This window comes from Corvus hawaiiensis, chromosome 5 (assembly GCF_020740725.1).
Source record: "Corvus hawaiiensis isolate bCorHaw1 chromosome 5, bCorHaw1.pri.cur, whole genome shotgun sequence".
Lineage (NCBI taxonomy): Eukaryota > Metazoa > Chordata > Aves > Passeriformes > Corvidae > Corvus > Corvus hawaiiensis.
Window position 1 is genome coordinate 9,737,760 of NC_063217.1, and position 27,076 is coordinate 9,764,835.

General features: G+C 38.5%; 1 protein-coding gene across 1 annotated transcript; it reads right to left on the bottom strand.

The window, feature by feature from the left end:
* Nucleotides 1-3,897: 3,897 nt before the first annotated feature.
* NOP14 (NOP14 nucleolar protein) lies at nt 3,898-26,903 on the bottom strand. Its single transcript, XM_048303926.1, has 18 exons — nt 26,395-26,903; nt 24,967-25,101; nt 24,035-24,176; nt 23,370-23,515; nt 22,811-22,948; nt 21,500-21,622; nt 20,232-20,363; nt 18,791-19,076; nt 17,392-17,522; nt 17,097-17,182; nt 15,340-15,475; nt 13,333-13,434; nt 12,402-12,555; nt 7,644-7,803; nt 6,668-6,812; nt 5,636-5,754; nt 4,536-4,691; nt 3,898-4,194 (listed from the first exon to the last, which is right to left on the bottom strand). The coding sequence occupies exons 1-18, from the start codon at nt 26,590-26,592 to the stop codon at nt 4,095-4,097; spliced, it is 2,589 nt and encodes an 862-aa protein (XP_048159883.1). The 5' UTR covers nt 26,593-26,903; the 3' UTR covers nt 3,898-4,094.
* Nucleotides 26,904-27,076: the final 173 nt, after the last annotated feature.

Below are 27,076 nucleotides of genomic sequence, written 5' to 3' on the forward strand. Positions count from 1 at the left end.
TTTAGCTTAGGAGACAAACCTGGAAGACTGCAAGGAGCACATTCATAGAATGCTTTTGACCATCTGAATAAGTAATAATAAGTAACACCTCACAGTCTCAGAGTGATAATAAACCTGCCAAATATTCTATGTCAGAGCTTCTGTCTGACTTTCCCAAATGCCTAGAAGGCCCATGAAGAGGAAAGAAGTCCCACCAGTTCCTATGGCTGACACCAGCCTCTGCCCAGCCAGAGCAGACGAAGTGGCCCTGCTGAGCTCAGGAGTAGCCTCAGTGCCTGCACACAGCAGAAAGCTGATGGCCAGAGGGGAAGCCTTACACAGACCAGGGACACACCGTGGTAGATGGTAACTTCTGTAAGGAATGACTGAGAATATCAAACTGCTTACCAGCTTCCAACTGACAATCAAAAGACCAAACTGTTGAGGAGGCTTTTCATGCTGTTACAAAAAAGGTAATTTATGCAGTTTCTATCTGAACAGTTTTGTTCTCACCCTATTCTTTACAGTATTCATATTCAGGGTAGCTATTCTCTGGGACAGCTGATGTTGACAGATAAGCTACCTGAAATTAAAGGCAAAATGGTAATTTTCCTTTTTTGTGTGTGATGACTTGATTCTAGTTACAGAACAGTTTCTTTTTTTGGATAATTAAATACAGATTTACAATTGATAACTTATGTGTCAAAAGGCCCATTATGACATGGGTTAAAAGAAACAGAGAGACAAGACAGTAACTGGTAAATGTGATGGTGTTCAAGAAGCTCTGAGAAAGGGTCTGCCAGCACTCAAGCATGTTCAAGCCCTCTGTAGTCCAAATGACCAGACCTTCCTATCACATCAGAGCAGCAACACTGCCCAACTACTGTGGTACTGAGCAATGGCTAAACTGTCAAATCAGATTAAGCTAAGGCAGGACTACATAGTCTTGCTTTCCTACTCATGTAAAATACTATGTGTTAAGCATCAGTTAGTCTCAGAATACTAAATCTGACTTTAAACATTGACAATACAATTTGTAAAAGTGCATACAGTGATTTTCATTCAACAAGATTTCAAACAGAACAACTTTCAGTCTGGCATTCCAAAACAGTTGTGTAAGTCGATCAGCTGAGGTTTCCTCATCCTTCATCTTTGTTCATCAGCATCACAAGATATTCCTGTTCATTCTCTTGTCCCAGAAAATGTCCTGTCCCAAAAACATTCTCATTGTTTCTCTACCCTCTTTCTTTCTTACCTCCCTTACTGAGGAATAAAAAGCAGCTGCAAGTGGTATCAAAAATCAGGATCAAAGTGCCTCTGTCAGCCTCTCTGTGATTCTAATACCCTGCTGGATAAAACTTCTGAAGCTACTGCTAAAGTCAGATAAATAAGTAATAGTACTTATTAACAGTTTATTTGTGCTACATAGACTGTGACTAAAACTCCAAACTGAAAGTATGAATTTATAGCATGAAATAGGAAGTTAGCTCCTTCCTCATTACTTCACTCTCGAGTTTTTGACTTAAAAAGATTTTGCTTAAAAGAAAAAAATTCATGCTGTGCCAAATAGAAATAAAACAGGAGGTATACTAATCTTCTGAGATTCCTTTGAGGTTTCAGAAGATAACCTTTCCAAAATCAGCAAAGCTAACTGAAAATGAATTTATTTTTTAAAAGTGTGAATGGATTTCAAACATAGGAATCTTACTAATTTTTGCATGACACAAGTATCTTCCCTACATGTACTTAGCATCCAGCCTATTTTAACACTTAATACAAGTGCTTTTGCAAACAAAAAAAAGCTGATGATAATCACATATTACTTGCATTACTAGTCATACTGACAGTCAATAAAAACTTCTTCCTTCAATAAAGTGCTTTTCTCTTTTAAGAAACAAGACTTACCTAACAAAGACAGTTTTGTCATTAGAGACTAAATGTAAAGGCTGTGCTTCAACCCATCCCCTCCTAGTTTTAGTCCTGCTTCTGTTACAAGTTTAATTTGAAAAAAACCTCAAACCAACCAACAACAAAAAAAAACCCCAGCCAAAAAACCCCACATCCCCAAAAAACTCCCCAAAAGCAAACACCAAACCAAACCCCCCAGAAAACAGAACAAAGAAAACATTCTAAGCCAGTCCAAAACAACCAAGCCTAATTGTTACATCAGATTTACTGACAGTGTGTGAGCTCTTCTTCATGAACAGTAGGTAGAGCATTATTTCTGAGTTATCTATAGGCCAAAACACAGATCAGATATAGGAACAACATTTGAAAACAGAGGGAGCTTTAGGGGTTTGTTTTTGTAAAGAACCATGGCCATTAGTTCATTCTTAATACAGGTCTTATTTTATAGTTTGTCTTTCAGATTGAAATTGAAATGTTAATGTAAAAGGGAATTTTGTTTTCCTAACAGTTTTCAATGGAAACATTACAATTTTGTTCAATGCATAAAAACGATCACTGAATTTACCAAATAGGTAGTGAATACCTGAACAGAGGACCTAGTTCAGATTAGCACCCATCAGTAACTATGATGCTCTTTGTCTCATTGCAATGTTTTTTCCCCACTACAGTACAAAAAGAAAGCATTAGAAGTATTTATTAGCTCTGTTAGAAGAACAGATGTTTTTCAAAGTCATGCTGGGCAGTTATCAGTGATTAGACATACATGATAAATTAAGTGGAAGAAAGTTATTACTGTTCCCTTATGTCAATTTTGACCATACTGAGGAATTCTAATTAATCACCCTAGATTATTAAGAACTTCAGAGCTGTGCTCCATTCAAAACTTACTGAAGAGATGAATGGATGTTCAGATTTAACAAAGGACTTCTACTTAAAAGTTGTTTCTATCACCCAATACACAATTTGGCATGTTCTGATGCTACAGACTAATTAAAAGGCTACTGTTTAAATTATACTACCATCATGAGAGCTGCCTGCAACTATTCAGTGTTAAAAAAAGATCATAGAATGTCCTACCAGGACCATCTCCATGTGCCCAAGAGTTTCTTGAACTCTGTGCTGTGACCACTTCCCTGGGGAGATGTTTCAGAGGAACATTTTCCTAATATCCAAACTAAGCTACCCCTGACACAACTTCAGGCCATTTCCTCAAGCCCTGTCACTGTCACCACAGATCAGTGTCTGTCCCTCCACCTTCCCTCACGAGGAAGTTATAACTGCACTGAGGTCTCCCCTTGGTCTCCTTCAGGCTGAACAGACCAAGTGCCCTCAGCCACTCCTCACGCAGCTTCCCCTCAAGGTCCTTCAGCATCTTTGTTGCCCTCCTTTGGATGCTCTCTTGTAGCTTTATATCCTACTCTTGAGGTGAGGCTGCCCCAGTGCAGGGCAGAGCAGGACAATCCCTCCCTTGCCCGGCTGGCGATGCTGTGCCTGATGCCCCGCAGGACAGGGATGTCTCTCCTGGCTGCCAGGGCACTGCTGGCTCATCTTCAACTTTCCATCAACCAGGACTCCCAGGTCCCTTTCCACAGTGCTGGTCTCCAGCCTCTCATTCCCCAGTCTGTCTGTACATCCAGGGTTGCCCCATCCCAGGTGCAGAATCCAGCACTTGTCCTTATTGAACTTCACACAGTTGGTGAATTTGTCAAGATCTCTCTGCAGGGCCTCTCTGCCTCTGAGGGAGTCAGCAGCTCCTCCCATTCAGTGTCTTCAGCGAAATCTACTTAGTGTAGCTTCAAGTTCTGTGTCCAAGTCATTGATGAAGGTGTTGAAGGCCCTGAAATGGAACCCCACTAGTGACCTGTCACCAGTCTGATGTAACCAAAGGTTTGCTGTACAATGTTTGTGTGTGTGTGTAGGTCAAGTTAGGTGTGTGTGATCAGGTTTTAGACTAAGACTTCTGATTATTCAGCCAAATACTCTCATTAAAATAAAAAGAAGCATGCCACATACAAAAGTGTTATTTTTATTTTCCTTATGAAAAGTTGTGGATTTTCCTAATGAGCAGGTTCATTTTTTTGAACAGATCTGATGATGTTGTCTCCTCAAAAGGAATGCATGCAGCAAATGCAATTAAAATCTGTTCAAAAGCCGTAAGACTGGGGTATTTGATATGGCAGTAGGTTTCCTGCTGCAGATAGTCCCAATTAACTCTCCCATTTTTTCCTTTTCATTGCTTTCCATTCACCTTCCTGTGTAGCAAGGCTACCAAGAAGCTCTTTCACTTTTCTTTTTCTGGCTGAATCTCTGTAAAACAATCAACATATAAAATATTTCAGTAAGATTATATTAGGGAAAATAAATATACTTAGAGAATAATTATTAATTCATAAGAAGTCCCACAATTCTTAAATTTCATCAACACACCGTTTAAATAAAAACATTTTGCATCCTCTTAAACTAGAGAAATGAAACCGCAAAGTTCAAAACACTTTAAATTATCTCTATTGAAAATGTTTGGTTTTCCTCAAATTGCTCCATTTTATTTTAGTATGGTTGATCATTAATGGCAGTCTTGGCACACAGCAAAGAAACGAACACACAGCAGAACAACCCCCAAAGTGGTGCGGAAACAAAGGCTGCGTTACCTCTCCATGATTTCTGACAGCTGCATTCTAGCCAGAAATTGGTTATCTTTCCGAATCTCACGAATGGCTCCTTTAAGTTCACGTTTATGCCTCTGGATCAACTGCTTTCTTTCTTGCTCCTTCTTGCTGCCTGCCTGCTTTCTTCCAAACTCTAGGCTGAAATGAGAATGCATGTGTGAGCACAAAACACCTTAAACCCACCATTTTTTCATATTTATAAGGAGAGTTTTATATAAAAATTAACTCAGTATTTTAATTCCTGCATATAATTAAATTGCAAAATAAGGAGCTGCCCAATGAACATACCAGAAAAACACTCACCAGACCTTCTAACTGCACATCATCAGCAGCCAATGACCACATTTCAATTCCCTGTATGCAGCCTGCACTTTGAACAGACTAAAAAAAGCTAGAGTAGAAGAATGGAATATATCTGGAGAAAGATGGAATCTCCCAATACATCTTAAATTTTTGCAGACCTTCTCAGTAGACGCATTTTACAGAAAAAGTCTGATCAGTTACTTGGGGATAAGTGTGTAAGGCAGAGAGCAAAGCTGACCTCTTCAATTACTAGAATAAATAAAGCCGACACTTTGTGCCCCTCTAGATAACCAGTATGGTTAAAAAGTCAGCAGCCAATATAAAGCAGATTTCCTGAATCAGAACACTGTTCTATGATCTGAAAAACTAAATTAGTGTTTTTCCTATCCATCTTTTTACCTTCATATATTTCATATACGTATGAGCTACTCATATTTGTTCTTCTGACTTGAGTGCCTGACAGAGCATTCAGTAAAGCACCTGAAAGGATAATAACCATCTAATCATCTTGAAATTTGTGAATTTACAATTTATTATATGGGCAAGAGTTGACCTCCAGTGCTATTTTTCCTACAGGATAATATGTGGTGTTAAAATTCCTCTTTCCTTTTTTCCTCTCGCGCCGTACCACCCAACTAGCTGGCCCCTTGTGAATTATGTACAAAATCTAGCAGAAAAACAGCTCTGTTTTGTGTCATGCTTTCCAAATTCATTCTAGCTTGCTAAAAATCTTAAGGTTTAAATGCACCTTTCCTTTGCATCCAGTGTTCTTTACTTACACTTTCACAATTTTTGGAGTATACTGTTTCAATGGCACTGGCTTCTTTTTCTCACATATCAATGGGGTATAGTGTTTTACTTTGTTCTCCAGCTCTTTCAGAGCACTGTGATACCATTCCTGAAAATGCAAAACCAATTACAATTGTAAAAGCATATCAAAACCACCATAAATCACAAGCTATTATAAACTGAATCAACTGTAATGTTCTCCCCATGTATTTTTTTCCTGGGTTAAGTCACAGCTACTCATTAGGACACTGCTAACACTGACATGCTGTAATCCAAGTTGGATAATTCTTAAAAGCTTTTGGAAGTCTATTAAAATGGTATCATGGACAATAAGGAAGGTTTGCTGGTAGTTTTACCTAACAGAAGAAGAATCCAGTTTAACTCAGACTCTTCCTTTCATGGTAATTTTAAGAATGATTGGAATTTTTTTATTTTGATGGGAAAAAATACAGGCAATTTAGCATCATCTACATAATACAATTTTGTTCTCTAAGGACATTTCATGATGCTTCTTCGAGGAAAAGACAGTTTTGCTACACTCAGAAGAGACAGATTAAAAATTTTAATCTCGTTGCTAGAAAATAAGCAACTGTCCTAGGTAAGGCACTGACCAGGTATATTTATGTTCATTTTATCTGTACAGTTTTAAGTTTTACCTCCCCAGTTTGGTACATCTATTTGTTTTACCAAGGTTTTACAGATTCACTATGAAAGTACAAGAGCAACCGGATGCCCAGATAACTCTTCTTATAAATGACGTCACTCCTGGAATGCTACATTATTACAAGCCAAGTGCTGTTGTGTTCATTTAGATGAGCAAGAAACAATACACAATGGAAAAATACCTTTTCTAAACATTCTCTGTTCTTTGTTTTTTCCACAGAAACATCAAAATGCCTTACCCTCAAAAAAAACTCACTAATGCTTACACTTGTGGTTTTTTGTTTATGCACAGATGAAGATCACAGAATTTATTAATAAAATAAACGTATTGGATTATTCAAATCCCAAGGAATACATACCTGCATTTTTTCAGGATATTCATTCACTGGCACATGAGTAAGGAGTATTCTGACAGGATGCATTATTTCATGGAATGATGGCAAGGACTCATAGAGAGCTGCACATTTTTTAATAAGGTCAAAACACAGGGCTAGACATGATAACCTGTTAATGCACAAACAAATTAACAATTTCACTTGCAAAACTGCAGTGGATTTTCAAATAAAATGAACTGAATTAATTAAATTTGGTCTGTTAGCAGAATCCATTAAGACTGCTTGGCAGAACCAGTTACAATTAGAAATAGTTGTTAATTCAGACTAAAACTTTCACTCCCCTAAGCAAATACCAAAAAAATTCCATCAGCAATGAATCTTTATGCCAGTGCAGTGAACACAAGCCAATATTCTGTCTTTGCCACTTACGAGGAATAGGAAGTTTTTATACTGGTTCTAAAAGTGTTCTGCTACTGATTCTGAAGTTCTAAAATTTTGTTTAAAAAGAACTAGTAATTTTGGCTTTCAGGTCTCTTAGAACTTAACAAAAGGCTTACTTATGCCAGAAATAAAGTTATACCGTAACACATGTGCAAGTTGAAAAATGAGGCTGAACATGGTTAGTGAATGTGTTCAATTACGGTCTTCCCTAATTTCATTGTTCTATTTATGTTACACTTTCTAACGTAGTGTTTGTATATAGATACAGTTATTTAAGTCTAAGGAGCTTGACAGTTTAAAGTACTGAGCACCTCCTCTGTCCCTACAGCAACCTCATCAGTTCAGAGCTGTACCAAAAAGGAATGGAAGGTCTGAGCACTCCAACAAGTGCTCTGCATAATGTTCTGGCAAAAGATTAGCACATGTTCTGTGCTACAGAGTAGCATCATAAAAACACAGCCGAACCATCCACAACTCTGATTTTTACTTCTAAAGAGCACTGTCACTGAGAGGACACAACAGATGTTTTGGTATTTTTTCCGTTCACACTTTTACATACCTGATATGATTTATCTCTGTTCTGCTGGTTTCCTTTAATCTAGTCACAATACTCAATGGCACATTTTGCTTCTCCCAACTTTCCAGATCCTCCTTATCACACACCAAAAGCAATTCTAAATTTTTCCCCACTGGTGTAAATGGATGGACTACAGTATAGCCTAAAAAACCAAGAACAAGAGTCATTAAACAAGATCAATTCTATGCATTCTTTCTGAAGAAAACCCGCCAACTCATTTTACATCTTTTATCATACTACCTTAAAAAATACTTCTATCAGTATCAAAGTTTTCTAAAACAACAGGAAACACTGGAGCATGGGGACATGGGCAGTGTGACTACAGTACTGACCTAAGTCACAGAATCCAAATGCAGAGACTGGGAAAACCAAGTACTGCCCACTGCAGAAGGTCAGGCTTGAGACTAAGGAACCCAAATGTGCTCAAGTCCATGGGCCCTTAGGGATCTGAAGGTCCTGAGGGAACTGGCAAGATAAAGCTCCTAAACCACTTTCGTATTTTTAAAGTTGTAGCAGACTGCTGAAGTTCCCAGTGACCGGAAAAAGAAAAAACAACCCTCATTTTTAAAAAAGGGAAAGAGGCGAGATCCAGGGAACTACAGGCTGATCAGCCTCACCTCTGTGCCCAGCAATATCATGGAGCAGATCCTCCTGGAAACCATGACAAAACACATGCAAAACACAGAGATGCTTGGGGACAGTCAACACAGCTTCATTAAGGGCAAATTGTGCCTGACAGGTTTAGTAGCCTTCTATGACAGGATTACTGTGTCAGTGGATAAGGAAAGAGCAACTGATGTCACCTACCTGGATTTGTACAAAGCATTTAACACTGTCCTGCACAACATCCTGGTATCTAAACTGGAGAGGCATGGATTTGACAGGTGTATAACTCAGGAGATAAGCAATTATCTGGATGGTCATACTCAGAATTGCGGCCAACCGTTTAATGTCTGGATGAAGATCAGTTATGAGTAGGGTCTGCCAGGGGGTCTGTCCTGGGACCAGTGTTATTGAACATCTTGGCTGGGGACACAGACAGTGAGAGTGCACCCTCAGCAAGCTTGCAGATGACACACCAAAGTGAGTGGTGACGCGGATACTCTAGAGGAACAGGGTGTCATCCAGAGGGACCTGGACAGGCTTCAGAGGTGGGACCATGTGAACCTCGTGAAGTTCAGTAAGACAAGCTGTGTGGTCCTCCATCTGAGTTGGGGCAATCCCACACATGGATACAGACTGGGCAATATGAGTGGATTGAGAGCAGCTTTGCAGAGCACTCGGGGTATTGGTGGATGAAAAACTGAATTCTGAGCTGACAATGTGCCCTTGCAGCCCAGAAAGGCAATGCATCCTGGGCTGCGACAAAAGCAATGTGGGCAGCAGGTCAAGGGAGGGGATTCTTCTCCTCTATTTCACTATCATGAGATCCCACTTGAAGGAATGTGTTCAGCTCTGGGGCCCCCAGCAGAAGGACAGAGACCTGGCTTAAGAGCATCCAAAGGAGGGCCATGAAGATGACCAGAGAGCTGGAGCACTTCCCATACGAGGACAGGCTGAGGGAGCCACCGTTGTTCAGCCTAGAGAAGAGAAGGCCCTGGAGAGACCTTACAGCAGCCTTCCAGTATTTAAATGAGGCCTACAGGAAAGATGGGGAGGAACTCTTCACCAGAAAGCATAGTGATAAGATGAGGGGTAACAGTTTTAAACTGACAGAGGGTAGATTTACAGCAGATAAAAAGAAGAAACTCTTCACTATGAGAGTGGTGAGACATTGGAACAGGCTACCCAGAGCAGCTGCAGATGCCTCAGCCCCGAAAGTGTTCAAGACCAGGTTGGATGGGGCTTTGAGCAACTTGGTCTAGTGGAAGCTGTCCCTGCCCATGGCAGGGGGGTTAGAATTAGATGGTCTTTGAGGTCTCTTCCAACTCAAACCACTCCGTGCTTCTTTGATTCATTCTGTGGATGGGGAAAGTCAGGACTTGTTAGGTACATGTTTGCCCTGTGGGAAAAAGGATGCACAGTTAAACTGCAGGTTTGCACTAGGATGGAGCACTGGATATGCTTAAGAGGACAGGGCAGGCACAGGACTTTCCCATGGAGTCACAAGTAGATGGCTTTGACCAGAAGGTGGTCACGAAGCACAGTGAGCTGGAGCAGCCCACAGCTGCAGCCACGGAGCCTCTCCTGTGAGCTCACAGCAGGGGCCCTCAGACACACTGTAAAGTCTTCTCCCACTCCAGTTAAGGGATTTTAAAACAGGAAGAGCATGGAATGCAGAATATATACTGCAGCAGGGCATATGGAAAACACTAAAGAATCCCTATGCTTCTGATCACAAGCTGATCTGTGAAACTACTTATACAGCAACATGAAAGAAGCATCTGTGGAATTTCATGGCTAAGGGACAAAATAATTTGCATTCTCTGTGCTGGACATTGGGGGCTTTTCCCCCCTCTTTGTTTTCCTTATGTCCTGCAAGCTTGCAGTGGAATTTATTTCAAAACTTTTTCAAACTCTAAATTCAGATTATTTACATGCTCTAGAGTCTGTTTGTGGCTCTTCACAGACAGGCCAGAAGACAGTGTATTTAAATAAAGGCTTTTAAGGTTTGGGACTCAAAGTTGTAAGAGATTATGACACACAGAGACTTATGCAAGATCAGGAACTAAGATATGTGAGTTTTATTATCTGATTTACTTGTGAGAGGATAGCAGATCTCATTAACAATTCCATTAGCTAAAGCTATCAACCATGAAAACTCCTTCCCACTCCCTCCACCTACAGCTTTTCTTTTGTAAGGTAATAGTTTTTACTCTAAATCAGACTGTATTTCAGTCTTTTATGAAGCTGTATTCCATATATCTTTCTTATGTGAGAAATTTATGGATCAAGATCATAAAACTGAAACATTAAAAGTTTATTTGCTGACTCTACTCACTGTTAAACTTGAAACCCAAGAATTTTTTTGGTGTTATGGTGCATTAACATTCCAGAGAGCATGTCTGCATGTCTGCCCATTTTAAAGTATTCTGTGTTGATAGCTTAACCACCACAATTACGAGCCATACTTCCACCACGAATATTTAAAAACACAACTGGATACCTTGGGAACTTCAAAACATCAACATTGTCTGGAAAGTTCTCAAAGAGAAGACTGTACCTCTAAGGTATCTTTTATTGAGCTTTTCCTCGCTGCTAACATAAACCAACACCATGAAAATTTAACTAGTGCAAAATCATTAACAGAAATACGAAGAAATATTTTTTAAAAGTAACAATTGATCATTATTTACCACTAAATATTTTTCAAGTTTCTTATGTAATTTTGCAGAGTCCTGTATTTTAACTGTACCAAACCCCTCTGTAGATCAAATACTCCAAGAGAGTACACAAAGGAGAAAATACTTTAAGTACTACGTAACCCACCCACTCTATAACCTCTTCCCACCTCCTTCTAAGAGTCAGCTGTTGGCGTTCTGAGAATCCAGGGCCGAGCTCTGATGCAGCCCAGCTGTGTAACCTTGGCTCACGCTTCAGAGGAAACTGCTAAGCTGTGAGAAGCAGCTGGGGAAAGGTCTGTAGAATACAGCCATGCCAGATAATAAAGGTGAAACTGCAGTGATAGGTTTGTTGAGAAAAGGGAGCAGGGGTGGCTCAAAAATTCAAAAGAAAAAAAACCACACCACTAGCATGGAAAGGCAAAAAAGTCCTCAAGAGAAAGGAAGGGAGCTGTCTACTGAAGATGTACTGGAATACTGACAGAAGCTAAACCTTCCTCACCAGACTGATGACTATTTAAAAAACAGACTCTTAAGGGTCTTATCAAGAGTGATGAGCACACTAATACACACTCTGTAGTTCATTAAATCCCAGATATCTTGTGAGTTTATCAAATAATTGAATTTTTCACTTGGTAATATCCTGCCTGCAGAGTCTCTTCCTGCATGTTGTGCTCAGACAGAGATATTAACACATGAATTAGTTACTATCCTCTGACAAAACTCCTCAAAAGAAAATTATTGTCACTGAACTGGTTAAAAAAAAAGCCCCAGAACAAGAATAACTTTAAAGACAAAAACTAATAAAAGAAAAAGAATTGAAGAGAGACTGGCAAATTTAAAAAAATTGCAAATCAAAAAAAAAAAAAAATCCATAAACATAGATTACACTGAAAGGTAATTTTATTATCCCTCTTGTCTGTGGAAATTGTTAAGTTTACACAGTTATGTTATTAATCCTACTTGTGGGGATAGCTGCCCTCTATTACACTACTACAAATCCATGTCAAATAAAAAGGAAAAATACCGACTCTGTGATTTATGTCTCTCATTTAGCTTGGTGACATGGCTGTTAGCTGAAGGGTATCTGCAGCATGAGCTGCTGCCTCACCGTGAAGTACAGGGTACTCACCAGGAATCCATTAGGAACTCTGAATTTCAGAACACAGTCTGTTTAGAATGATGATATTGCAAAAATACTGCACTGAAGCCAACATGACTTCATTTCCTTTAATAACTTCAGTCCTTTCCTTCCTGCCAACAACACTAGAGGATCTAGTTTGTAACAAGATGCCCAAGAATCAAGGTTGTGTTTGGCTAAACTACCAGATGATTTTGGCCTTTTGTTCAAAAACAATGAAGCCAGTGTAAAATACTTGTATTTAAAAAATTTAAAAGATAAACCCCAATACTAAAACGGACTCTAAACTAAATACTCATTTACTCTAAACAAACTCACCCTGGGCCTGATTTTTGGGTAGAGAGATGTGAAGTACTCCAAGAAGGAAATTGATGAGTTCTGGTACAAATCTTCTGGAGAGAGATATATATTCCAGGAACAAACAGCATATAAATAACCCTTTAATAACATCTTGCAGTGTTGTAATGCGACACTAAAAGAAATAAAAAGAACAAAATATTCCTAATTAAAAGCCTATACATCACAAATACAGAATCTCCCAAAAAGATGAATTATTAACTACACTGAAAGCATTTGAAGCCTATAAAATTACACGCTTTGATCATTGATGAGAACCACACTGGCTTTCCCTGGTCCTCACTCAAGAGTATCTGCAGAACTGAGTAACAAGTTTATCAGAGCTCATTTAGCCACTAGAAGGTGCTAAACCACAAACAATAAATTCTTCCGAAATGAACCAGTGAAATAGAAAGCTCAGAGCAACTTGGCAGCAACAGAACAATTAACTCAAGACTTTTGAAACATATAAACAGATTAGGGTAGAAAAATAAGGACATATTTTAACTCAATGCATTAGGTACATTTCCAAGGAAAACAAATACTGCCAATTTTTAAGTAAATAACCTCTCAAGTATGAAGAAATGCTTATATGGAAAAGAAACCACTAACAAATGACTTCAGATTGTCTTCAGTCTGTTCTGTTAGTCCCATGTAATTTACCATAGAAGGAATTCTTGTGTGACAACATGAAAAATTGAGGAGATACAATTTTGTGAGTTGGACTATACCCTGCAAGGGTGTTTTCCTCTTCACCCTTTCTTCCAATTACTATCTGCGGCTATGCCAAACACAAAGCTGCCTTTTCAAGTACATTTCCACCATATACATTAATGTTAACACACATATTTGGAGTCCTAGGAAGAGATAAGAAAGTGAAATTATATACTGAGGTACAACATCACAGACATACCTTAGTAAGTAGCTGACTCATGTACATAAAAGCAGGTGTTACAACTGGGTGCCAGAAGTCAGAAGTTGGAAACAGCAGAGATATAATTTTCAAATAAATAAGCTGATTGCATATAAAAGAGAATAAGGCAAAATACAGTTAAGACATTATTCCCAGAATCTTGACTTTATACATATGTAACTTTCAAATGAATAACTGCCACACAGTAGTCAAAAATACTACAATATACATAATTTTGAGAAATCTGATATGATACATGACCTATTTATTGAAACAACTGTTTAAGTTAGATGAGAAAAGAGAATATCCATTATGGGATATCCATTATAGGTAACATTGTGAGTGAGGCAGCTGAGAGAACAACTAAGAAGGAACTATGCCTCCCAACCCACCCCATTTACTCCATGAGAACACCTCACCCCCTTCAGCTCACCACAATCACATACTCTCACACCACAAGCACAGGAGCAGGGGGCCACACGGGACCTGTGACACCTTTCAACACCTGTGACACCTCAACACAGACAATGAAGTGACCAGAATCCTCCAGCACTGGCACACACCAATGAACAGCCAAAAAGAACTTTTCCGTTCTCTTCTGCAAAGTGCTTTTGCAGCCACAAGAACTAAGCAGCCATTAGGTACCCTTTTACTGAAGGGGACTTGAGAGAGCTACAAGTGACCTGTCAAGACCATATGGAAGTTAAACATCAGTTGCAAGGTAATTATGAAAATTATTTACGTGGATATTTCCACAGTAAAGCAGATGGAAGTAAAGTTTTATTGCTTCAGAGCTGTTCCTCTCTATAAAGCTTCTGTCACACATAAATACTCTCCTGAAGTGTTTTGGTTACTAAAGGCTCCGAATTTTAGGCTAAGGTAACAGTAAGTCTATGAAAAACCAACCAAGACAACTGATCTATGGAATATTCATCAAACAAGTGCTTTGAGCATACAAAATGATATAATTTCACTCTAAAAGATAATGATGGCCTGCAACCTGGAAAAGTTCAGTGAAGGGAATGAGAGCCAAAAGTGTGACTGGTGTTATAAGGGTGACAGTAACAATTTAAATATAGAAGTTAAAAGCTCTCTACAATACATTTTCTGCAAAATCCAAAACATCCTGAATAGACTCTTCAAAAGAACTCAATATATCTTCGAAGCCTTCCAAACAAATCCTTCAGTCTATTTTCTTTCAATAGTCTAATTATTCCATGAGGCAGCAGCAATTCATCAAGCTGACAGAAAACAAGTAACTCCCTCTGAATTAGATTTATTGTTTGTCTTTGAAACTTCACTACAATTAAAAAATACTAATTTCCCATATGCTCCATTCTTGAATTCCCTAACAGACATTTACCTAGGCACTGTAAAAGCCATCTGTTCACATTTAGCACAGCCAGTGAAAATGGGATACTACTAATACAAGAAGGAAAGATAAAATTTTTCCAAGTCACTAATTCGGCCATTGTCATATGTAAAGTACTCAGAAATGATACATTTTTATATCCGTAAGAGTATTTTCTTGGTTCATTGTTTGGTTTTTTTATCTTTTTTTTTTTTAACCTAAGAGATATTGCAGAGATACTGGACTTCTGTGGAGCACTTTTTAAAAACATTTGCACTTAACACAATTAAAGAAATCACAACACCACTGATAACATCACTTCTTCCTAAAACAACCTCTTTAAATTTCATCAGGAAAACAGTGTTCGGCTGTGAAAACTCGAGGTGCAATTTTAATATCTTTTCCCCTTATTAATTCCATAGACACACTTCTATTCTGAAGAATGTGTGTTTGCATTGTTTGTTTGTTTCTTAGGAGTAGGGTTTTTTTGTTGTTGTGGGGGTTTTTGTTACAACTTATCTCCACAAAGGCAATTTAAAATACTGAAAAACCTAGAAAGTCATAGATGCTAATAATTCACTACATAATGTCATCTTGCACTTATCACCATTCTGTACTAATGCAAAGAGATTATCCCAGCAGTATGCATTTGTTACCATGTCTAAACCTGGAAATGTTGCTCGGCCTTTGACTTCAATTACTTCTTCCACATCATGTGCAGCGTCTCGAAGGATAAACTTGATACTGTCACTGGCTGCCTCAGGAAACATCTGGCAAAGATTGTACAATGGCCTATTAACAAAAAATTTAAGTCATAATCAAGTTACACCACTGATGTTAATAAAAAAAATTATTTTTAAGCACTCATAGGAAGATTTCTTGTGTTCCATCTACATTGTAACAATAAAAATCTGTCTGCAACAAATGTTTCTTTTTTAGAATATAAATTATTATTGTAATACTTTAGTTTACAGAGACATGTATTTTTCATTAGGCCTTGTGAGAATCCTTGAGTTTTAGGTTTCTAAATCTCAAATAAAAAATAATTAAAAACTTTTAAATACACTTCCAAATAATTTGCTTTGGTATGACATAACGTATCCTTCTGAATCTCCTAACTTTAGATATTATTGCACTGAAGTATGCTGGCTTGTACTAGACAGCTCACTCTTCTAAACACTCTTAGGCAATATTAAACAACATGTAAGGCAGCAACATGGTTAGCAAAATTATTACTGCAAACAAGAAAAAAACCCCAAACACAAGCTAGATCAGCTCCTGGCCTATGGTTAGTGCCTACAGGCATATGCAATCTGGAGCCTGTATCTGTTTGGTCTTCAGCATTTTCAGTGAAATATGTCTGTAGTGATATTAATAAATCCCAGTCCTAAAAGACAACTAAAACATATTTACCCTTTGGTACAAACCATGTGTGACAGTATCAATGGGTCAGAGCTCTTCCTGATGAATTCAACAGAGCAATGAATGCTAATGCTGCACGTAACAGATTTTTAAAAACTTAACTGACTTTAGCATGAAATAAAAAATATATGCTGAAAACCACGTAAAAAAAACTCCGTAAAAGAAAGCTGTCTATCCTGCAAAGTCAAGACAGGAATCACAGGCTAATTTTGTTTGGAACGGACCTTTGGAGATCATCTGATGCAACCCCTTGCTCAAAGCATGGCTAACTTCAAAGCTGGATCAGGCTGCTCATAGCTTTGTTGAGTTCTGTGTATCTTCACAGCTTCTCTGGGAAGCTCATTTTAATGTTCAGTACCTTTTCGGAGAAGGTTTTTTTCTTTAAATCTAATTACAATTTCCCTTGCTGCAGCCCTTGCTCACTGACTCTTGTTCTTTGCATATATCTCTGAGACAAACTTGGCTCTCTTCTCACAGCCTAAGCGCCTGTCAGGTATTTGAAGACAACAATGCCAAACTGACAACTTCCTGCAAAGTGTTTAGTTGGAACTTCCGCATGAGCTTACTATAACACTTTTAATTCCATTTTCATCCAGCTCCCTGAGTGAATTCAAAGAACTAAAACCCATATGAAAACCAGAGATTACAACAGAAACTGCACAGGGTCATTGCAAAGTTTAAAATCCTTTATCAGCAGGCTAAACAACTTCCTACACAGAAGTTTCATGCGTATATGGTATTACTTGTCCACTACCCACAAAAAGCATTTTGCAGATCAAAAAATACATTCTGAGGTTTTGAAAATCTCTTGGTACAATTAATAGATCAAGTAACACATGAAACAAAGTTAAAACATTATAAAGCCTGAGTCACCAGCTGCCAACAAGTTCTACAGAATATTTGAAAGGAACAAGCAGCTAAATTCTTTACTCTAGGTAGCTTTTCTTTTTAAATCCTGAAGGAGCAAAAGTCCTTAGGATTTAATACTTACAGGACCAGTTTGTCAATTGTTCTGAGTTCTGGTAAATCTAGAGTTGCTAACTCTCCAATATATTCCAAAAGGAAGCCAAACAATTTCTGCAAGAAGCATAATATGTCAAAATTACTAGGTTTTTCTTCATTGTACATATTCTTAAACCGTGATACAGACTTAGAAAATGAAGATTAGCATGTTAATTCTACCGTTATTCACAACACAGAAGCATGTATATTTATACTGCTCCCTAAATACTTACTAAAACTTAATCTGGAATTAAGAGTTACTTTAAACATAAACCAAAACATACTTCCAACTTTGCTTTGTTTCCGACTGCAAGGCTTGGATGATTGCATTTCTGAACTCTCTCCAGTATAATAAGCTGTTGTTCTATTGTTCTTCCAGCCAATAAAGACTTAAATGTCTCATAGGACTCAGGAACTAGAAAAAAAACCAAAAATTGACCAGAAAAAAATCTCAAACTTTACATCTTTAGTGTTTGTGCAACAAATTTCCAATCTGAAAATGCTATTGTTCAGAAAAAAAAGAAACCATAGAGGTTTTAAATAATTCCCTTTTAAACTCTAATATCTATCAGCATATATGTAGCACCATATCTATGAATACAAGTCAGAAAAGAACATGTTTTTCAATGCTTAAAACTCAAGTCATCCTCTATTTACCACCTATGCCAAGCAGCACAACTGTGTTGACACAAAACAGAATTAAACCTAAACACACATTCAACCAAAAATTTACCATAATACACTTAGGTCTGTGTTTAATTCACACCCAATTAGCTTTTGTATGAAGAACATTAAGAAAAGTAACCATATGGCCACTAATAGAAAATTATTTAAACCCCCCCCAAAAAACCAACAACCCTGGCACATATTTAGTTTTTTACAAAAGTCCACATGCCAGAAGACATTCTAACTAGTTGTGTTTTTTTGAAAATAATTGCTTTCAATTCAATAATAATTCAAGCAAATCCTGAATGCAATTTAAAAGGCTTTGTGTAATAAGTCATCTTCTTTTGGTGGAAAAACACAAGCACTTAAGGAAGTTGTTTGAAAGGTTGTTTAATCTTGCAACAGACACTTTTGTTAGAGAAATCTACACCAGGACAATAGTTAGATAAATTATGTGCTTAATATGAATGAATGTTTTGTGTACTATTTGAAACATGTCTCCTCCTTCGTGCTAGGCATGGATCCCAGACCAGTCAAACTTTGAGTGTCTCTATAATAATGCAATGTTACATCACAGGGATTAAACTTCAGAATCCTGCCTCTCCAAGCATCTTCTGACAAAAATGTCAGTCCAAACACCAGAGAAACTGTAAGAATAGATCACAGAATACTGTTCTGGCTTCTCTTAGGTGAAACAGTATCACTTTGGATTGGATATGCTGGTTGCCTTCAGAAAGGAGCACAGGTATTTTTATTTTACTCCCCTGTATTTATCTTCCAATGCTGATGCTGCTCAGAGGGGCAGAAACTGCTCTGGGGTGAAACAGATCTGGTTTCTACTGCTCCAAGCATGACTAGGGCTGCTCACTAAGAACAGCAGTTACTGGCTACTCTTCGCATAGTAGAAGGTAACTGTGAAGCAAAACTTCATTAATGAATGTAAGACCTACAGGGCAGAGAAAGTGATTGGTTGAACCCCCTGACACCAAGTGATCTCTGGATCCATCCTTTGCTTACCAGCAAATGTATAGGGAAGCTCTGATTTGGCAGCTTCTCTCTTTGGATCTAATTTCTCCACATTCGGTGATTCATTTTCACTTCCTTTGTGGTTTTTCTCTTCTTTATTCCCTGCAGCTTCTTCTTCACTCTCAAGATCAGATTCAAGATCACAGTGGCTATCTGCAGCATCATCCTCCTCATCTTCACTTGCAGATTCTTCCTGACTTTCTTCTTCATTCTCATTATCTTCTTCCTCTCCTTCCTCCTCTTCTTTCTCCTCATTTTCAATATTAATTTTTCCATCCTGTCCATGAGAAAACAAGCCAGTTTGTGATAGTACCTCACCACAATCACCATGCAAAGCTGTCTTAAGTATGCATGAAGAGATTTGAGCCTTGCTACCCTGACCAGGCAGTGAAGGCCAATAGTGCCAGTCAAGAAGGGATATTAGGGAGAGAACATACATGTAGATATAAAAAAGCAGGGTATTTTCAAGGGGCTGTAAGAAACTGGAAGAAGAAAAGATAGTATATGAGGACTAAAAGAAACCACACAGAAGAAAAACTAATAGATGATATGAAAATTTCAACATCACTTACAGAAACACTCTTGGTTAAAAAATATATTCCTTCTGTGTGTTAAAATAGCATATCAGATAAATATTTGGTCCCATCCTGATTTCATTAATCATCAGTTTAAATTCACATTCACAATTGGTATTCTCCCCTTCAAGGAGAACAGCAGTTCCCTTGTTACTTGTGTATGAGAGGAGAGAATCAGTACACACGTGCATCACAGTCAGGGTGACTCATAACATCAGCTTTAAGGTTATGTGGCTCTGACACCTTAATCAAAGCTATTTCAGAGGGGAAGGGTTCTTTTAGAAATCTACTCATCTTTAGACTGAAATTTGGTGGAGGCTATATCAAATACAGTGAAAATTAAAAAAAAAAAAAATAACCAGAAGGGCTAAAGAGCCTCCTCTTCAACCCAGTAGGCCAGTGGCAGAGAAGGCTACTCTAATAGCAGGAATACAGCCAGTTGATTGAAGGAAACAACTACTTACCTGACACATGTAAGACCATATATAACACAGCATTCAGTTTTGGGCCTTCAAATACAATAAAGGTATTGATAAACTGCAGCGAGTTCAGCAGAAAGCCACCAAGACTACTGGGGTCTAGGGCACCTGCTCTGTGAGGAGAGGCAGACCTGGGCTTAATTCAGCCTGGATATTAAAAAACCTCTTCACAGTAAGGGCAGTCAGTGCTCATCTCTCTGAGCAGCCTCCATTCTAGGAGACTTTCCAACAACAGACTGTTTCTGAGAACACTTGTAATTTCATAGTGGACCCTGCTCCGAGCAGGAGGTTGGACTAAATGTCTCCACAGAGTTCACCTGCCAACTGTTTTTCCTAATCTTTACAGACCTCTGAAAATTCAGAAATTTTAAACCTTACCTTGTAAGACAATAAACGTCTGTCATCCTTATCCAGGATAAAGCCATCAGCTAGATCATCAGCTGACATGTGGCTGGGTCTCTTTTTATTTGCCTGTTCATCTATTCCACGCATTCGACGTAATCGATCTGCCTGTTTCACAAGAAATACCACACACAGATAAGAGATATCTAGAGCAATCAGGTGACACCAAAATGGAAGATCTCTCAAATGCTACAGCTAGGAAAACCCAAGAAAAAACCAGTTAATTTGGATTACTCATAAAGTTGCTGAAAAGAAAAAAAACCAGCAACTTGAGAAATTATGGGCAAAAGCTGACAATACCTTATTTTTTTGTAGGGAGTACAATCTGATAAGAGCACACAGTCAATTGGATTAGCTTATTTAAAAGGCTTGAAAATTCAGTTAACCAGAAGCATTGTGTTCTCTTATTTTAAAATTTAATCTCTTTTGCTTATGGACATCATTACTAGAAAATAAAAGCTTTTAAAATGTTTCAGGATTCTGCAGTGCTTATCTGTTTCCCGTGTGTGTAACAAGCTTGTAGTGAACACAACAATATCCTAAGATTTTTGGGATATAGACTGAGCATCAAACAAGATGCTAAGAGCAGAAAAGAAAAAATCTCTCTCTGTTCTGCTATTAGATACTGAGCTGCTCTGATGTAATCTCAAGGTACTGAATTCCCTACAGTCTTAAATGTGTTCCTAGAATACCAAAACAAAAATGAAAAAAAAAAAAAAAAAAAAAGTGAAACATTTACTGAATTATTCAATCTTCCCATAAGACTCAGAGCTCCATGTAACAGAAGTAGCATGCAACATTACCCAAGACAATCTATTCCTCTGCAAAGCAAAGCTATATACATGCTACAACTGGAACGCTCTTGCAATATCAGAAGAAAACAATAATAGACTTGCCCAGTGTATTAATTCAACTGCTGTGCAACATGATACTCCACTAACTTAGAAGCAACTCTCAACTCTGAATAATTTAAAACATTTAAAGGCAAATCAAAGTAACATCACATTTTTATTGAAGGAAGATTGACTCATTTCATAAAACTCCACAGGCCCATACTAGGCCTACAGGTTTTTTTTGTTGTTGTTTTAATATCAGATTACAAACACAAACAGAAGATTTCCTGAATTCACCCTCTGATGAATTGCAGTTTAGTACAGCCACTTACAATCTAAGGTCAAGCAATGAATATAAGCAGTCACTCCCAAAAGACAGGCCCCAAACAATTACAGCCATAAATGGTATACCTCGAGCTTCTGGAGTCGCGCCTGCTCTTCTTTGGCCAATTCTTCTTCTGTCTTCAGCCTTTCTGAAGGTTTTGCTTTCATCTCAAATCCAAGTTCTCGAACAATCATATCGTATTCATCAGGCTAAAGAAATATTTATGCAATTGTTTATTATCTTAAGTTTCATTATTCTGTTTTGCAGCCATCCCTCTGCCAGACTAACAGCTAGGAAATCAGACTGTTAAGATAAAAGACTGCTTCCAAAACAAGCTGTGAGAACACTCAACTCAGAATTAAGACAAGGAATGGTAAGAATAGTTGAAGAGAAATTCTTCTGGAATTTCCCCCTTCCTTACTTTAAGTTACTCACAACTGAAAAACCTAAAAAGAGTATCTTAAATAATAACTGGCTTACTTATTCCTTAAAAAAACTTTAAAATATTGTTTATTAACAAAACACAGCTAGAATTAATAAATTAATAGCTTTATAATTTACATTTCAATTTACACTGTCACATGAGATAAGCCTTTGCTAGTTCCATTACATAGAAGCCTAGCTTAAAGAAAATAAACAGGGATGCTGATATTCAATGAGCCTCAGCATGCCATGAAACAACTTAAACCCAAAAATCAATACACCAAAATATGAACTCTTGGTCCAGTATCTTCTGTTGTACTTTGAGATCAGTTTTAATGCAAGACTGAACTAATTAACTGATGTTATAAAAACTGGATTCTACTGCAAAACAATAAACGGAAATTGACAATATTCTGCAAGATAATACATGTTTCTAGAAGAAAAAGAAAAAAGCTCAATACAATAGCTATTCTTAGATTTAAAGCATAGAATACAAATGATAAAAAAAGCATGAGACCTTAAGATATCCATTCAAAAGTAAATTATTTTCATTCTGTCTTTGAAAGGGGCAGAACCCAATTTCAACAAGGAAATGTCTGTTGTCAAGTACAAGTTGTTTTATCCAATGAACACTCCAAAGGCACTCAAAATAAGTCAGTGTTCCCAACTACTTTAATTCTTCAAAAAAATGTATTTGTCCTACAAATAAGCTGCAAGGGTGTTGTTCAGCCTGAAACCTTCCTCTCACTTGATAACTAAAGAAAAGCAATAACTAATTCAAATCAGAGAAATCGTACAAAACCCTATATTCCTCCAACTAATAGGAGTGTCCTAAAATTGTAGCACTCCTTCCATGTAAATAGTAAGTAACATTTTGTTTTATGAAGTGATGAACTTGGCCTTATACTTCAGCCACTACAAGTCAAAACTATAAGTTACTAGAACCAAGGAAATTAGTCTAGTCAAAACCTTACCTTGGGTTTTTCTATGTCTTTGTCCTTTCTCTCTGACTTTGGGGTTTTGCGGGCAATAAGGATTTGGATTTCCTTCCAGTCTTTGTCAAGTTTTTCTGTCAGTTCTAAGGCACTTTCTCTCCGAGTCTGCCTCTCTTGCTAGAAAAATAAAACAAAAACAAATGTAGCAGTTATGTTCAGATGGACATGACATAGCATTTACAACATAAATGCAAAATGCTGTCTAACAAATTAATAATTTCAAATATTTAACATTTTGAAGCTGTAAACATTCTTTGTGGAAGAAGCAGTATAGAGCTATGCTGAATGGTACGAGGGTTGTATACAGAAAACAAGTTAGTTGTGAACAGAAGGGGAGATTTGGGGATACAAAAGAATGGCAGATATACAAATTATATCTAAAATGCCTACAAAGTAGACTTTATTCAAGGAGCTTGTACTCTTCTCTTACACAGCTTCCTCCTTTGTTTTCTATGCAACTATTGTTCTATTCTACAAATACAGGAATGGTGACAGCTTCTTAATCACACTCACTTATACTTCATGGCTAAAAACTCACCTTTTCTTGTTTAGATTTGGCTATCATCTCTTCTATGAGTTCTTTCCTAGACTGAGGTTTTTCCTCTTCTTCCTCTTGCTGCTCACTTGATACTTTTTTACGAAGGAGACCTCCACCCCCTCCAAAGTGAGCCGCAGTTAATTCAGCTAGCAAAAAAAAGTAGAATGTGAATCTTTCAAATCCACACATGACTGCAAGAGTGCTGCTGCTGGGACAGTATCTCCCTACTCTTTGAGAATGGGAGCAATTTTAACTATTGAACCCATCATGCATTATTCCCATCCCTATAGGAACGGAAAAGAGATTATGTTAGACACATAATTTACACTGACAAATACTTGGTATGAGATAGGAACACATTTTTTTTCCAAGAAAGCAATCAGAAAACTCACACTTCAGATTCTGGCCAAAGGGCTCAAAATCCAGGTACATGTTTATGCTGAAAAGCTCACAGAGTAAAGAAGCTTGCCAGTAGTACATCCAACTTAACCCCTGCTAAAATCCAGAGAGCTGGTTTGTGTGTGGCTAAGAAGCAATCCAATCTGGTTTAAACATTCTAACCAGATACATGATATTCTTTCTCACTGAGAGACAGTACTGACCAAATGATGTACACATTTACCAGTAATAAAACCAGCAGTGGGACAGCAGCTGACACTTCTTACCTGACAGTGCTCCTCCTTCTTCTGTGTCACTGTCACTATCAACAATATCATTTAGTTTTTCAATTTCTGCCAAAGATTGGCCATAGTGAGTCAATTCCTCATCTTCATTAAGATTATAGATATTCTTCTTTCCATAATTTTGCTAAGAACAGTAAAACAAACCAATGAAACATCAAAAGATCTTTAGTTCCCAGGCAACAAATCAACACAGCCCTTAGTTTTAGTCCTAGCTGAGGAGATTCTCATTCCAGTGTTTTGCTGGAACTCAACACTGGAATAAGAGCACTGCCAGACCAGTATTTTCATTCAAATACATTAAATGTTAAGTGAGTCTCTTATACTAATGTACAAGCGGACTAACTCAGGAAACCTAGGGAAGCTTAAGTTTTATCAGTAACAGCAATTTTTAATTACTGCATTTCAGGCCTAATGAAACAGACTTCAACCTATAAAAATTGCACTACTCGATTCTGGAGATTGAGTATGTTGAGGCAGAAAGGATAGTACTGCACATTGAATTCACAGTACAGAGTGACAGCAAGTTACAGAGTTCTTCTACCCAGCTGCTGGATATAGTTGATGGTGACTGCCTTTTCCTAATTTAGATCCTAAATCAAAGCATTCAAAGAAAACCAAGTAATCAATGAATCTCCTTGTAACTAGCTTCCTTGCATGTCAGTGCTCAAAGAAATCTCTGCTTCAAAAAGTTATCTTGCAAAACCAAAACCATTCAACGAAAAAATTTCTATTTCCACAAAAAAATTCCTTTTCCGTAAGTTCCAAACATATAAAATCAAAACCAAAGCACTACCCTGCAAAACCCTTCTATTAAGGGGGCACTTCCAACTTAAAAATTCAAGTGTGTGTTGCGGTTTTCTGTTTGGCTTTGTTTTGTTTGTTGGCTTTTTTTTTTTTTTTTTGACATCATTTACCTGTCTTTCCAGAGTGAATCGTCTGATCATCTTTTCCTCGGGAGTTATCTTGGTGTTATATTCACCAAAACGTTTATCTTTAAACACATTTGTCTTTTCTCTTTCTTTATACTCTTTCAGTAATGTTTGATTGCGCTAGAAGGAAAAAGACAAAAGGAGATAAAATTAAAAGAACAGAGAGTAGCTGCTTTCAAAGTCGAGGTAAAAAAGGCTCTATGGTATCCTGTCAACATAATAATCTTTATATTGCCATCGTATCATAAATAATAATTTACCAGAATGCAATGAAAGAGAAAGCAAAATTAACATGAAAAAAAGATGGGAAGCTCATACAACAACGTTCAGGTTCATTAAGTTCTCTTATAAGCTCCCATGTGAAGATAAATGCTCCGCTGTATCTCACCTTTATTTTATCACATACAAAAGCTATGCATTTCCACTGAAGAACTCTGGTATGTCTGAAGCTTAGTAAACTAACATATTAAAGAAAGCAAAAAAAGCCTATCTCTTTGCTTTTGCTGCACTTGCCCTTCCAGTAAGAGCTTTAAATTCTGTTCAACAACAGCACATAAGTAATGTGCCAGAGAGAATCTCAGGGACATACTTTCAAATTACACTTTTTCAGCTTTAACTTAATCTACAGAGGTTTTAACTTCTTTGTTGGTTTGTCTGAAGTGACAGACCACTAAAAAGTCCAGCATTTCACCCAAGTATAATGTAGTTTGCTGGAATCCCAGATGCATAGTATGACACACTCTCCGTTATACATTACAGATTTTGGCCAGGTAGCTACTGATGGCAGTAGAGAAACAAAAAGAGGCATTTTGAAAATGGTACAAGGATTGAAGATAAAAAAATTACTCTTCTTAAGTTGTATGGTCATTCTTATGGTGCAGGGGACAGATCATTACATCCCAACATACTTCTACAACACGACTATTTAACCAGTGTGCAAAAAGTCACCTGCATTTGTTTTCCAGATCAACAGCAGTTTCTTTTTAGCTACACATTTCTCACTGCATCCCGACCTTAGTGCCCTTTCAATTTTTCACTATTACACCAACGTTACAACATTATCAAGAAGCTTAATATCCTGTGATCACCAGAATCGACCGGTGTCACGAACACTAACTCTGGTCCAGTGCTTACTCGCCGACAACACGTGCCATTGCATTCTAGACCCGGGTAACTTAAGAAGAGAACCATTCCCACACAGGCAATAAGGAACACCTGTGCTCCTGAACCCTGTGGGTTGCACTGGCCGGAGCCATTCCGAGCCCTCCATCACCACCTGAGCACTGAGAGGTGACCGGCCACTCCTGTGCGCAACAGAAGGCGTCGCTTATTTCACCGGAGAGGGCTCCAGCCTTATCATCTCCCCACATCCACTGATGCCCTCCTTCCTCCCTACTCTGGATGTTTTCTTACCTTCTTGATGGCCTTGGACCGTGAGACACCAGGCAGCCCCACATCATTTTTGGTCTTCCTCCCCAGGATGTCAAACTTCTGCCTGTTGACTTTCACCTCAAAGGGGTTGCTCTTGACCACGGCCATCGCCGACTTCAAGGGGCCCTTTGCTGTGGAGGGCACTGACACCTTCCTCTTCCGTTTCGCCGCCTTCCCCATCTCTGCTCCGGCTGCCGGGGGGGACGCGGTGGGGAGGCAGCGGCTCAGCCCTCAGTGTGCAGGGCCAAGACTGGGGGTGCGAACGGGGCGAGCAAAATGGCGCCCAGGGGGGCGCAAAACCTCCCCGAAGTGCCCCTTGGCCTGACCCTTGCCCTCCGACACAGCTCCGTGAGAGCCGGAGGGGCGTGGAGCGCAGGACAGAGCACAGAAGAGGACGGAGAAAAAGGAGGAAAAAGCAGCGCGACGCTAACGCGCCCCTGAACCCGCCGTACCCAGCACTACCACATGCGTACCGGCAACCCGGCACCTCTCGCGAGAGCTTAGCCCAAGTACCGCGATATTTACCGCTCTTCTCCCCGCCCGCTTTGGGACGAGGCTGGGGAAGGTTTGATACACTACATATCCCAGCAGGCTCACCGGACATCGCGTGCATGCCCTTAATAGATACCGCGCTCTGCCTGCTGGGACTTGTAGTCCCTAGTGG

What these genes read in the sequence shown, in the direction of transcription:
- NOP14 (XM_048303926.1), bottom strand. Translation starts at nt 26,592, where the DNA reads ATGGGGAAGGCGGCGAAACGGAAGAGGAAGGTGTCAGTGCCCTCCACA. An exon ending in GCTTCCCTATACATTTGCTG is followed by an intron (nt 17,523 to 18,790) that starts GTAAGCAAAGGA and finishes TTTTTTTTCTAG; the next exon opens with TTCCTGAGTCCTATGAGACA. An exon ending in CTGTCAGAAATCATGGAGAG is followed by an intron (nt 4,195 to 4,535) that starts GTAACGCAGCCT and finishes ATTGTTTTACAG; the next exon opens with AGATTCAGCCAGAAAAAGAA.